We start from the raw sequence: 12,830 nt of genomic DNA, 5'->3' as shown, positions 1-12,830 counted from the left end.
TTATGCTGAGCAGATACAAAGGCCAGATTCATTTAAGCTATATTTTAAACAAAGAGATTACAACAAATGACACAAGACACTGTGTGTGGTGTGTGTATGTACCTCAGTCTCACGCAGGCGTCTGCGCAGGCTGTCGCTGGAGTCCTCCTTGTTCTGTAGCCTCTCTAGATCTCGCTCCATGCGGTCTTTGGCCACCCTCATACCCTGAAGCAGGTCTGTACCCTCAGCACTGGCCTTCATCGCCTGGTGTTTAAAGAAAGATATCCATTAAAAAAAACAGTTTGTCAACTAAAATGACATACAGTATAGGCTATAAACATTTGACATTGAAACTTTTCTAAATAATAAAATCTGGCCTCCAGACTCTGATATAACTCACCACTGTAGAATTAGTGCCAACAACTAAATCAAAAATAACAATCATACACACATGCACCAGACTAATTATTGTGTATAATAACAACACCTGAAATGAATCAGTTATATGCAGCTGCATCACTTCCATTGTAGCCCCAGTGCTTAGTGTATTGTTGTTGAATTTAGGAACAGGAGGAATGGTTTGTATTCTCTTGCTAAGTTCAGTGGCAACTGAAACAAACTACAAAACAAATGTTCTTGTGAAATTCTTAATCAATTCCACTCTGAGTTATTTTCAACACAGTCCAACCCTACAGTGTATTTGACGAATTAGTTTCCATTGAGTCAAAAATGTAGACTCAGTCTGTCTGGAAAATCAGCTCCACATCCTCAGGATGGATGGTTCTTTAAAATATTCATTTCTAGGAAAAGACAATTAGGATGAAATTATCTTTACTAATGAGGCAAAGCTGTTTGATTACTGATAATTTAGCAGTGAGTCTATAGTTTTAAAGGACAGCTTAATTGTTCTGGAGCCAAAGACCAAATCTGACTGTCGACTGCAGTTTAAGAGAGAGACAGAGAGAGGAAGATGGAGGGCAGGGAGGTTAAAGAAGGAGTTTATACACTCATCTGAAAGTGTAAAATGCTGTTAAATCTCTTGCACAGGCTCATAAATTATTCATTAATCTTCCAAGCAAAAAATATTCTACCTTGGCAAGCTTCTCTTGAAGATCGTGGATCTTTGTCTGCTGCTCTGCATTGGTCTTAAGAAGAAGAAAAAAACAGTCATCATATTTGGTTAAAGTCACTCAAACTTGTCAGTGTCCTCATGTAGAAACACTGTATTTTTGCTATCTTCACTAATGACAATTGAATTACTGTAACTTCATAAACTACCTTCTCCATCTTGGTGATCATGTCCTCTGCATCTGCTTTGCCTTGCTCCTTCGCCTGGGGAGACATGGGAAAATCAGTGAGATCCAAACCAGAAATGATCATGACAAGTAGAGAGTAAACTAAAACTTTACACTACAAGTGAGTCGTGTATCGTGTGGAATGTGGGAAGAAGCAGAACCTCTGTCTGTGTAACTTTCAAACTTATTAACAGCTTTAGTTACAGTGTAGACCTTCTGCATCCTATGCTGGTAGTCTGCAGCCTTCCTCTTTAGTTCCTCGCTGCTCTGTCGCGACTCTTTCAGCTCAGCCTCATACAGGTCGCTACGGCGACGGGCCGCAGACAGGTCCTCCTCCAGCTGTCTGATGGAAACTCGCATCTCCTCCAGCTGGGCATGATATTCCTGTGACCACAGACCACAAAGGCCACGCACAAGAGAGGAGAGGAGAGGAACAATAGTCCTAAATACAAAAGGAACAATAACATTTAGAAATAGTACATTTCCAATTTGTCAAATAGAGCAACAGATTCCACTTAGGGCAGCACATACTCCTGCCAAAAATGGCCTCAATAGGAACCAGTGTTTTTGAATTCTTGCCACTTGTAAATACTTTATTCATTTAACTTCAATCTATTTGTTTAGCTAATATTAAGAATGGCTTTGTACCACTAATGCAAAATTGAAATAAAACTATATGTTTAAAGTGGTAAATAGCCCTCCAGCAGCCTCAGTGTTGCTTGACCTGAACCATTTTGATGAGAATGTTCTTGTTGGAAACCACTGCATCATTCATAAGAGGAAGTTTATTCATAGGAGATGCACTTAAGGTAAGCTGCTAGCATATTCCAACTTAACAGGATAAAAGCATTTTCAGCATAGTGTTGGTAATTAAAAGACTTGTATGAAGGCCATTTCCAACATTTTTGGCAATTATATTTAAGAGAGAGAATTCAAATATGGTGCCAGGTATAGCCAGACTAATAGTATAAAAGGTCCTCGTAAAGAGAAAGAAATTTATCAGCCAGACTCACTGAGTGCCCGTGTCTGTTTAATAGCGATTAGTCACAGCCTTACAGATCTAATTTCAACCTGCTCATCAGTTTACAGGGCACATCAGCCTGTCTGTCAAGCTGATAAAAAGTAGCATCCAGGGAGAGACCGACACAGATTAGGACAAATGAAACAGACAGCAGCAGACACGGGGAAAACAAAGCAGAAATAGTTTAGCTACGTTGAGTTAAGGGGTTACGACTCTGAATGAAGAGATTGTCTCCCTGACTGGTCGGCCCATGTTGACTGTCCATATCTACAGGGACGTTCCTGAGTGCGTCACACAAGAAAACAGATCACCCTCGATAATCAATGCGGCTCAACAGGAACAAACTGACAGTTGTGACTCCCCGGTTCAATAAAACCTAGAAATAACTCTGAAATTCCAGCAATTTCTTTGACAAAACAATGACTCCATGAGAGGAAATTAAAGACGGGGGAATTCAGCTTTCAATAAGATGTTAAACAACTAAGGTGCATTGGATCTCTGTATTCTTTTATTGCAGGGGAGCTGACACAATATCATTGACTCATTCAGATCATCTGTTGCATTAAGAGTCAACCGTAAAACATAGCTGTGCTGGAGATTTGCCATTGTGCGTCATTTGCAGACATTCAGGACTCATTCACAGCAATCTACTAGTATACATGACAAAACAAAAAAAATCTGTCATCATTTCTTCCACGCCGATCATCAGACTGTGAGGATGATGTGAGTCTCTCAGCCTCTCAGCACATCATTTTTTCAGCAATCTAGTGCATTTTAAAGACTTTTCTTTTAAAACAAGCCAGGTGGAAACATTAAAAAGTCAGAGCCAGTGCTTTCAACCAACCTGTGGAGTTCATATCATCTTAATCAGCCAGCGAGCAAAGACTGATCATATCTGACAGGTGCCATTTCAGCTGGTGATAATGATAGTTGGCTGGAAATAAGAGGCCAGCATTTTTCTTCCTCTGAAATAATAGACCTATTGTTTATGAAAAAAATGACTAACAATTTTTCATTGTGGAATCTGCCACGGTCACCGCAGTAAATCATATACATGAGCCATCTGACCACGAGGAGCTCGACAGGCGCAGCAGCAGTCAGGGAGGAAGGACTGAGCAAACAGCCAACTGACAGGTGGAGGAGGCCAGAATGTGCCATGGAAAGTAGCAATGCACCACTAAAGCTAATGAAGAAATCTACTCAAGTCTATTTATTCAAAGAGCACATTTAAAAACAACAGACGGAGATTACATTATTGGGATGATGTGATTAATGATTACAAAATCTTTCATTTTGTTCTTAACTAGGTTTGTAAGGGATAGCAGTGACTTTAGTCAGCAGAGCTATGTAACCTGGAGCCTGTCCATTCAGCTCTTTAAAAATAAAATATTCAAATATTTAAATCAATACTGTATTTCACTGATAACCACTGACCTGAGGCCAGTATAGGGGATACGTGGGCTCTCCTCTCAGCACCACTGGAGTCTCACCTCTGCTTTTTGAACAAGCTGCAGGCAAGAAAGAGGAATTTGCGATCATAAAGAATTAGTGTAATTTTCTGAGTCTATAGATAAGAACAAACCGTCTGTCACTCTCAGGAGAGAACGCTCTGTGCTGCGGTGCATGTTGAAACCTGACCAAAACGAGTCCACTACGGTGAATGTGTCCAAGAACGACATGACAGAAAGAACTCTTTCAAGAACGTCGTTGACAGTGAAACAAGAGCTTTGAAATGCAGAAATTATAAGGGAACAGATAGATCTAAGGGAAGTGTTTGAATTACAGCATGTTCAAAAGCAAGCTGGCACATAGTCATTGATCAGGTATACACTCTAAGAAATGTTGGGTTATTTTTTCAACCCAACAGCTGAGTTGAGACTGTTGGTTAGTTTAATTGGGTTGTTTTCATCAAGTTGGGTAATCTAAGAACCCAATTTGCTGGGTTATTGTCGTTGGCAGTTGAGTTATTAGCTGTTGGGTTGTAATTTCCATGATACTGTGTTGGGTCATTTCGGACTACCCAACATGTTGGGTTGACGTTCGGTGGGAGGAGTTTCCCAGCATGCTTTGGGACAGTGTGTTTGTGATTCTAAGTTTAGGTTATTTCTGTTACATATCGCCACAGATGTTACAGCTACACAATCTTTAGTGATACTGTTCTACACACTAATTTACTAATTCAATGTTCTACTCAGTTTACAATTACTGTTGTAAATAAGCACTTTGACACCATAAGTGAAGTTATGTTTTTGGTTAGTGGTCTCCCTTCCTTTGTGTGCAGTTTGGCTGGTGGTCTGAGGATAATAAACAGCATTCTCCCTGTAGTTAAGTGGTGTATGAGCTGCTACAAGATCTAAAGTTGGTCTCTGTTTGAGTTTATGTTAAATAGAACCCTAGCCTGCCACAATATAGTTGTTAAGTGCAAGTTTGTGACACATAATAGCTGTGTCTCAATTCAGGGGCTGCAGCCTTCGGAGGACCCAGCCTACGCGGTCTCCGGAGGCAACGGCTTCGGAGGCTCCTCCGTCGGCCGCATCAACGGTCGGTAAATGAGACGGTCTAGCCTTCAGAGCCTTTCCTGATCCGAACGTAAACAACGGCCGAACGTAAACAACGGCCGGACGTTAAACATTTAAAAGTGCCGCTTGTAACGGCTCTACCGCTCCTCCTCCTCCTTTTTTTTTTTTTTTTTTCAAGAAGTAGAATCAATACAAGGGCAGTTATCATTAATATACTAATAAACAAACCATTGAACAGCAGCCAGGGGGGGGGGGGGGGGGGGGGGCTTCAGGCTATTAAGTGAATAGAGAATAAAGAGCACAAGTAATGTGTTTTCATAGCTTTCTTATTAAAAGTTGTCACACACACCTCCGCTCCTCACCTGTGCAGCCAGAGCAGAGCAGAGCTCAGCCGGCGACTGTGCCTCCGAGCCGGCCGCAGAGCCGGGTTACCATGGCTACAGCACAGAGCTGCTCCGTTCGATAGCTAGCGGCTAGGTTGCTAATAACAACAACGGTGCAGCAAAGCATCTTGGGATACGGGAGGCCGCGAAGGATAGTAGCGATGCATCCTCCGAATGCAGGGGAAAGGAGGACGCATTTGGAGGCTGCATTTGGAGGACCCTTCGAATTTGGACGAATTGGGACAGCCTTCGCGCAGCGCTGTGACGTAATCGGCCTTCAAATCCACCCTCCGAAGGATGCAGACCCTGAATTGGGACACAGCTATTGAGTACTAGCTTCAGTTAGCAACCCAACTTGATTGGTTTAAAATAACCCAGCAGTGTAGTCAATGTGAACCCTTAATTGGGGTATATGAACAACCCAACTGGGTTGTATAAACAACCCAACTGTTGGTTTAAGGAAACCAACCCAACTTGTTGGGTCAAAATAACCTAGCATGTGTTCTGTCCTATAGTTACCCAGTGTTGGGTTAAAAAATAACCCATATTGGGTTGTTTTTAACCCAACATTTTTAAGTGTGTAGTTCTAGGTGTTTGATGTGGGGTTGTCTGAGGTAGTCACGCATAGTCTTTGTATTATCTACATGGTAGTTCAGCAGATAAACCACTGAAAATATTCTATATGAATCAAACAGTGCAATGGATATTAGATTGTTTCAGGTTAAAACATGTTTTTCTGCCGGCCCCATGTGCAGCCACACATCTTGGGTGTGCTGCCTCTCCTGGCCACCTCCTGTAACTGTGCATGACTGCCTCAAACAACACTGCATCAAAAACACAAACTATTGTTGTGGGCCAGTGTCCAGCACTCTAGCACAATTAATTAAGACTTTATCTTTTTTCTATTCATTCTCTGCTCTTCTGAATTGCTGCCTAACAGCTCAAGTTAAACCAAGGTTGACCTTCAATTTTTGATTGATACTCTGTGCAGGGCATCAAAGTCTATCAATTAAATACTGTGAAAAAGGTGCCCAGACCAGCAGGGGGAGCTTTAATAAGAGTGGAGCAGAATGCCTGGCAGTGTGAGATGTAATAGACCTTCCTTTCCTGGCAGATTGGCCTCAAGAGTCTGGGAGGGAAGTGAGGTGGACAACATAATGGGACACTGATCAGATAAACTGACACAGTCGCTAAAATCACCCAAAATGAAAAGGTTATCAGATTTAGTAACCATTACACACAAGAGCCAGAGAATCCATCGATAAAACCCTGTTGAATTTTAAGGCTCCGTACACACTGTGAGCGTACAAACTGTCCTTTCTTAGACTTTTTTCAGTCAACATGGATCTACATGTCTATTAAAAACCAGGCAGCAATCTCTGGGCCCAGAGAACAAAGCCAACATGGAAGAGCCAAGAATGCACGGTCTCTAGCGTCTCAAACACGAATCAATCCCCACAGACAGCCCAAACTACTTTGCAGAAAACAGTGCTCGGTGGTTGAGTGGTTCGAGCACGTCCCATATGGACTGAGATGATCTTTACTGCATGTCTCTCGCCCTGTTTTCCTGTCTCTCTGCACTGTTCTATCAAATATAGACATAAAATGCCACAAAAAACAAAAACATAAACAGTTTGTCTCTTTCTCTGCTGTAACGTCATTCAGAGCACAGACACTGTGGACAACACACCTGTCACCTGTCCAAGAAGTGCTATTAAACCAGAGACACTACGGCTACACTGCACAGAGGTGGAAGAATAAGCTGCAGCCCCGACAGTTTCAGAAACACAGAATCACTGAAGCATGAGGCTCCGTTACAGACCCGAGCCCTGTCTATTTTACCTCTGCACTGTGTGATGCATCATCTGCTGTTTACAATGGGGTTTCCTTGTAATGGGGAAGTGACGCAACAGACAGGCAACCCCAAGGACATGGTGCATCAGTTGTAGGTATATGGCATTGGGTCTGCTCATTTTTAGACATTTTAATATGGAAAAGTTCCAAATTCGGCTAAAACTGAAGTTTAACCCTTAGAATTATGAATAACTGAGTGCATGGCAGCTTTAAATCGACTTGCCCATTGATGTCTAGCTTCTCGCTGTCTAATTCAAGTCACTAACATGACCACTCGGCCATGTTTATGATGTTGGCGCCTTTTGGAAGATTTTTCATTTAAATATTGGACAAATCATATGGTTTGTTAGAGTTAATTAGCTAATCAGTGATGGGACTGGCCTTGGTTAGACAAAGCTATCAATGCTAAGGATGCTAACAGTAGCCTATGCTCGCCATTGGTAAATAAACCAGTATGCACTGCACCTCCAGTTTTTTGGATTAGCCAAGAGTTAGGCAGGTCAGGCACAGCCAAGAGCTTCAAAACCATTCTTCATCTATTTTTATATACATCCAATGTTCATAACCATGACCAGGTACTCATCACAGCCAGCTGAGTGAGTGAGTAGATTTATAGTTTGGACGATGCCAGGAAAAAGTCTGGGTTTGTCAAGAATAGATTAGAATTGTCCACGCTGTTTAGCTGATGGCTTTAACACAGAGGCTGATAGCCAGGTGTTTAAACACGTCCATCTGGAAAAAACATCCCAAGATAATATCAGTATGTGTCAAACTAATTACAAATCCTTTTTATACGTAGCTCTGGTGACTGAGGGGGATAGTCATTTGTACCAACATGGGTCTTAACAGGGATGAAATGTAACAATAGTCCGATTTCTGTTATCTCTAAAACTACTGCACCTGAGAAGCAACAGGTTTTCAGTGATGGAGTCACTTCTGATCAAGGCAGAAGAACAGAGCAGCTGAGAAGCAGCTGCATCTCTCAGAGCTCTTGTCAGGTGAATGTCTGGAGCAGGGGTGACAGGACTTATTGGATTGAAAGCCTGTCTTTTTGGCAAGATTCTCAGCAATGCCCCTGGCAGATGGTCAGATCCAGCGCTCCAGAGGTGAGGAGATGAAACTGCCAGTTAATCCAGTACAGTACACCTGTTGCTCAGCTGCAGCACCGAGGCAGGTGAGTGTGGAAAAGTTCTGAACCACGTGAAGTGCCCGGCAGACAAAGGTAATGGGCAGGACCACGTCCCCATCCTCTGCTGCTGCCAGAAGGAGGTTCACTGTGCCTCTTGGGGCGGAGTGAATGGGTGCAGCGACTACAGAAGTGGAGGAAAGTCTGTTACTGTTACTTTCAAACATACCAGGTCAGAGAACGCCTGACTGTGGAGAACACAGGACTGGACTGTATGCCTGGACCATTACTTCCACGGATACCAGAGGGGTTAGGGTTAGGGTTTATACCCATTTTCACTCAAGAGGCCTTTTCCACACAAATATCCATTATGTTTTTCATAGAGCTGGGTCTCATCCTTAGTTACACACACTTTTTGTATGTAGTAAGAATTTGCGTACACCATAAACATTGCCAGTGGCATCTGGTATAGCTGGAGCAGGGTACCTTCCCAGATGAATGGTCTCCTCAGAACCCAATGCTTTAAACTGCAGTGGATGCTGCATTATATATCTACACAGAATACTGAGAAAAAAAAGTACAGCGGTAAGTGAGTAAAATAACACTGGCATTATTTAATTCAAACCCAGAGGAATTGCTGACTGGATGTGACACACAGTGACACGGGAAAAAGAATGCTTTCAGTGCTTCGTCTGATCAGCTTGGCGCTAATCCGGAAAGAATGAGCTGTTGTTTATAATACCATCAATTGATGGAAGACCACTGTCACTGCAGTGAAATGGTGGGAGGACTGAGGGGAGGGAACAAAAACACAGTAGATGAACAAAATTAGTCTCTGACAATTCTCCTCTTTGCCTGTGAGCTTCTCTTTCTGGAGTTAGAAACAAGCAAATTAAAATGGTGAAAAATGCTAATATTTCAGAGGAAAGAAAATGTGTTCAACAGATCTGTATGTCCTCATGGGTATGCATCACGCATTTAGGTGAGAAACCCTGGATGTTAACTGTTAGTTTACAAGAATACACATTCATATCTGTCTGTTATATTATCATTATGAGATAACAAACTGCTGTCTTTTCAAATCCATCTAAAGTCAACAAGACCAATTCAGAACCTTTGTTTCTCTAGTGCACATAAATGATTGTGTCATGCTTTTAAGTTTCTTTTTTTTTGTAAACACAGCTAAGACAGGAATAGTTTTCTGTTCTCCCTCCTTCTTTGCTCCCATATCTTCTGTGACATTGTCTCTTTGCATGTGTTTTCAGGTCTTAATGGCTTTGGCACAGATTGCTTTTGTCTGAATAAGAATCTATCTCAGATCTCCACTGTTTGTTGATTCAACATTGCATGGCTTCTGCATGAAAATGATAAACACTGCAGTCATATGACAGAGCGTGGGAGACAGATGCTTTTCAAGATGAAATACTGGATTTAGCTGGTGCTAATACCCCGCTGAGAGGCACCAATGGGAACACTGGGCAGATAATATGCGTGAGCAGCAAACCCTCCTCATAAATTTGGAGATAAAGACGATAGCCCTTTTATTTTAATCATAGTTTATCTATTGGACGGCTTTGTTTTCAGAGGGGTTGTTGTCAGGTCATACACAGCCGGTTACAAGTTGCTCAGTTCAATCACAGTCTTGAGTCTGTTGACCAGTGTGAACTTAACACCTCTCTACAATCCTGGTAAATCTTCCACCGACAGTGCGCACAAAGTCGTCTGGCAAACAAATCTTGACCTTTATTTGAAGATGTCTATAGTGCTTACTCTGTGGAACTGTAAAAAGTGTCAGAGTGAATGAAACCTCACACTGAGCTCATCAGACTCTGTCATACTTAGGAACGTGCTAAAGAGCTTGTCGCCTTATTTTTTCCCAACAACCTCCTCCGGCTCCCCTGAGGGATCCTAGAGCCTCTGGGATCTCCTTATCAAGTCCAACCCATTTTCTGTAACATTCAGAAACAGAAAATCTGACAGTGACTGGCGAGATCTGTGGAGATCTGTGGAGGAGTAGGCAGGATTTGACCTTGTCTGTCAGACAGTTCTTTTAAATACTGTTTGTCTCTCTGCTATTTCAGACACCTCTTGTGAATACCTTGAAAATAGAGGATGCCTGAGAGCCTTTTGGTAGGACTTATTGCATTGAGACAAAAAAGACATGCAGGCACTAGAGTGCTCAGAGAAGGATCAAGGAGTCAATGGGATGCAACCAAGAGTTTTTGGCCCACCTTGGAGTATAGCCACTTCAGGAACAAACATATTTGTCTTCAAATATAGTTTGTTTCATGCTCACTGAACCCTGAAGTGCTCCCAGGACAGCTGGGAATCCCTCAAGCACACCCTGGGTCTGGAGCCAATCGGAAATGAACATCTGCCCTGCCCTCATGAACCTCTACTCCCATGAATATACGTTCTGAATTGCATGTTATTATTAGTTAGTTACACAATGCATTTTCTTCCACGTACTGTAGGTATGTGCATGCACATCACTATGCATTTCCTATTAAATTCTAAATTTCAGCACTTTCCCACAGGACAGGCTGCAGTCCTCCAGCACACATCACTGAGTTTACAGTCAGTGCATAACGTAATGGTCAAAAAATTCTGTTTCTCAAACAGCATGAGCTTAGGCCACAGCACCTCGTCACGACAGCCTGCCCACTGCATCGCTGCTCTCTTCAATCGTAGGTATATGGCTCTCATCACCATAGCAACCATTGCACAATGTATTCAGTGCTTGGTAACCAGCATTAGTGTAGGCTGAGGAAAAACAGGTTGCTTTTCTATTACCTTTAAAGAAAAAGTGGCGCATTCTGTCAGAGAAATGGTCTCAGTCAGTCTTGTTACGGCTTAATTTTCACAGCGTGCAACATTATGTCATGTGGTGCTGTCACACACACACACAGAGATAAGCACACACCCAAACAATCACACATGCAGCACACTCATCACATTTGGTTTTAGTAATTAAGCCTGCATGTACAGTAAAACTCCCCTTTCTCCATCCCCATTAATGATATTTCTTACTCCTATTCACAATGAGGTATACACTTAATACAATCTTATTGCTTTACTTAGATAGTATAATCCCTCTGAAAAAATGTGGCACATAAAGCAAATAAACTTTTAATGAACTCCGTCTATTTGTGAAGTGAATTTCTCAGTAAACCTTTCCACTAAAACACCACATAAACTGGATCCTTATACTGCGTATACATGTTGTAAAACGGTTCAAGGATGAAAACAATCATTTACATAATGAGAGTACTGCAACATAAGTAGATGTGTCATGCTGACTGCACAGCCTGAACATTACATGCCTGTCTGTTTTCTCCACACATGCTGCAGTGAAGAAAACTTCACTTAAATGTTTGGAATGTTAGTTGATCAGGGGTTTGCTTTATTGTGCCTTGTTCCGGGTTTGAGCTCACTCAATCAAAGGAAAGTGGTGTGTACATATCACTCACTGACCTGTCGAGACGACTGTCAGAGTGCCGTCCTACCTGCTCTTTGATCTCTTGAAGCTTGTTGCTCTGTTCCCGGATGTCGTGGAGGAGCTGCAGCGCTTTATCATCCTCCTGTGACACCTCCATACGAGCCTGCTCCAAACTGCGCTTTAAACTCTGCGATCGAGACATACATATGTTCTGTCAAACAAAAGTTAATGCAATCTAATACTGCAGCCGTACTGTACAAGAACTGATTCCACCTTATGCTCATTTTGGAGGCTGTGCTGTTCAATTGGATTGTACTATACCGAGAGTTGTTTCGAATATGTTGTCCAAAGAGAAAAAGACCCATTGCAGTTGCAATTGTAACACATACCCACATGCTCACACACACATGTACTCACACTGCATTCTGTGATGTAGGTTGCCAGGTCCTGCTCCAGGATGGTCCTCTGGGTCTCTGAGGCCTTCAACTCTATGTCCTTCTGCTGCAGCACTGACTCTAGGTCAGACATCTTCCTCTGGACGAGTGAGATCTCCTGTTCAACCTGGAAACAAAACAAACAGCATGAACCAGACTTTTCTGGTGGTTCAGTATCACCTCTGAGTCTAAGGGCCCCACATCTGAGCGGATGTACATGTTTACAGCTTCCCTTGACAGTGCAGCTGCCTTCTTACTGTAAAATAAATGAATGGATTTTAAACCTGAGAACAACATATAATGGGATTGCTTTTTCAGCAATCCCACCAAAAATACACTTAAAGTGTGTGTGTGCATGTGTGTGTGTGGGTGGCTGTGCAAGCAAGTGTACAAGACTGCACTTGTCTCCTGGCAGATGTCATTGGTAGCGATTGATGATACAATTAGATGTGCCATTACAGCATTACAGGGCCTGAAGAGCATTGGAAACAAGGAAAACAGAAGGGCTGGCAGCACAGTCACAAACACACACAGTCACAGCACTTAGTGTAGAGCAGCACTAACACACAGTCTGTGGACACATGCTCATAACAACACATCGCCACAGCAGGGGGCTGCAGCCGGCAGGACCAAAGGGTCAGTGGTGTCTGTGCTGCAAAGAATCACCAGATGCTGTGTGTCATTTACAAAATGTTAAAGAGACATATCAATACTGTGCAGTAATTTGATTATAACTTGGATTAGGGATGTATTGAAAGAAAGGCTAATTGTACTGTCACA

The 12,830-nt window shown here is 42.4% G+C and overlaps 1 protein-coding gene across 1 annotated transcript in view; it reads right to left on the bottom strand.

Moving 5' to 3' along the window:
- citb (citron rho-interacting serine/threonine kinase b) overlaps positions 1–12,269 on the bottom strand; it is a gene marked incomplete at both ends in the record, with an annotated part of 38,553 nt that extends 26,284 nt beyond the window's left edge. Inside the window, 7 exons of the mRNA XM_083978643.1 lie at positions 103–243; positions 1,071–1,124; positions 1,258–1,311; positions 1,479–1,658; positions 11,684–11,803; positions 12,034–12,177; positions 12,231–12,269. Of these exons, the coding sequence (XP_083834769.1) occupies positions 103–243; positions 1,071–1,124; positions 1,258–1,311; positions 1,479–1,658; positions 11,684–11,803; positions 12,034–12,177; positions 12,231–12,269 (732 nt within the window). The remainder of the gene's footprint in view (positions 1–102; positions 244–1,070; positions 1,125–1,257; positions 1,312–1,478; positions 1,659–11,683; positions 11,804–12,033; positions 12,178–12,230) is intronic.
- Between the last annotated feature and the right edge of the window lie 561 nt (positions 12,270–12,830).

Source organism: Trachurus trachurus (genome assembly GCF_905171665.1).
Source record: "Trachurus trachurus genome assembly, chromosome: 9".
Lineage (NCBI taxonomy): Eukaryota > Metazoa > Chordata > Actinopteri > Carangiformes > Carangidae > Trachurus > Trachurus trachurus.
This window is presented reverse-complemented; position numbering and strand designations above follow the sequence as displayed.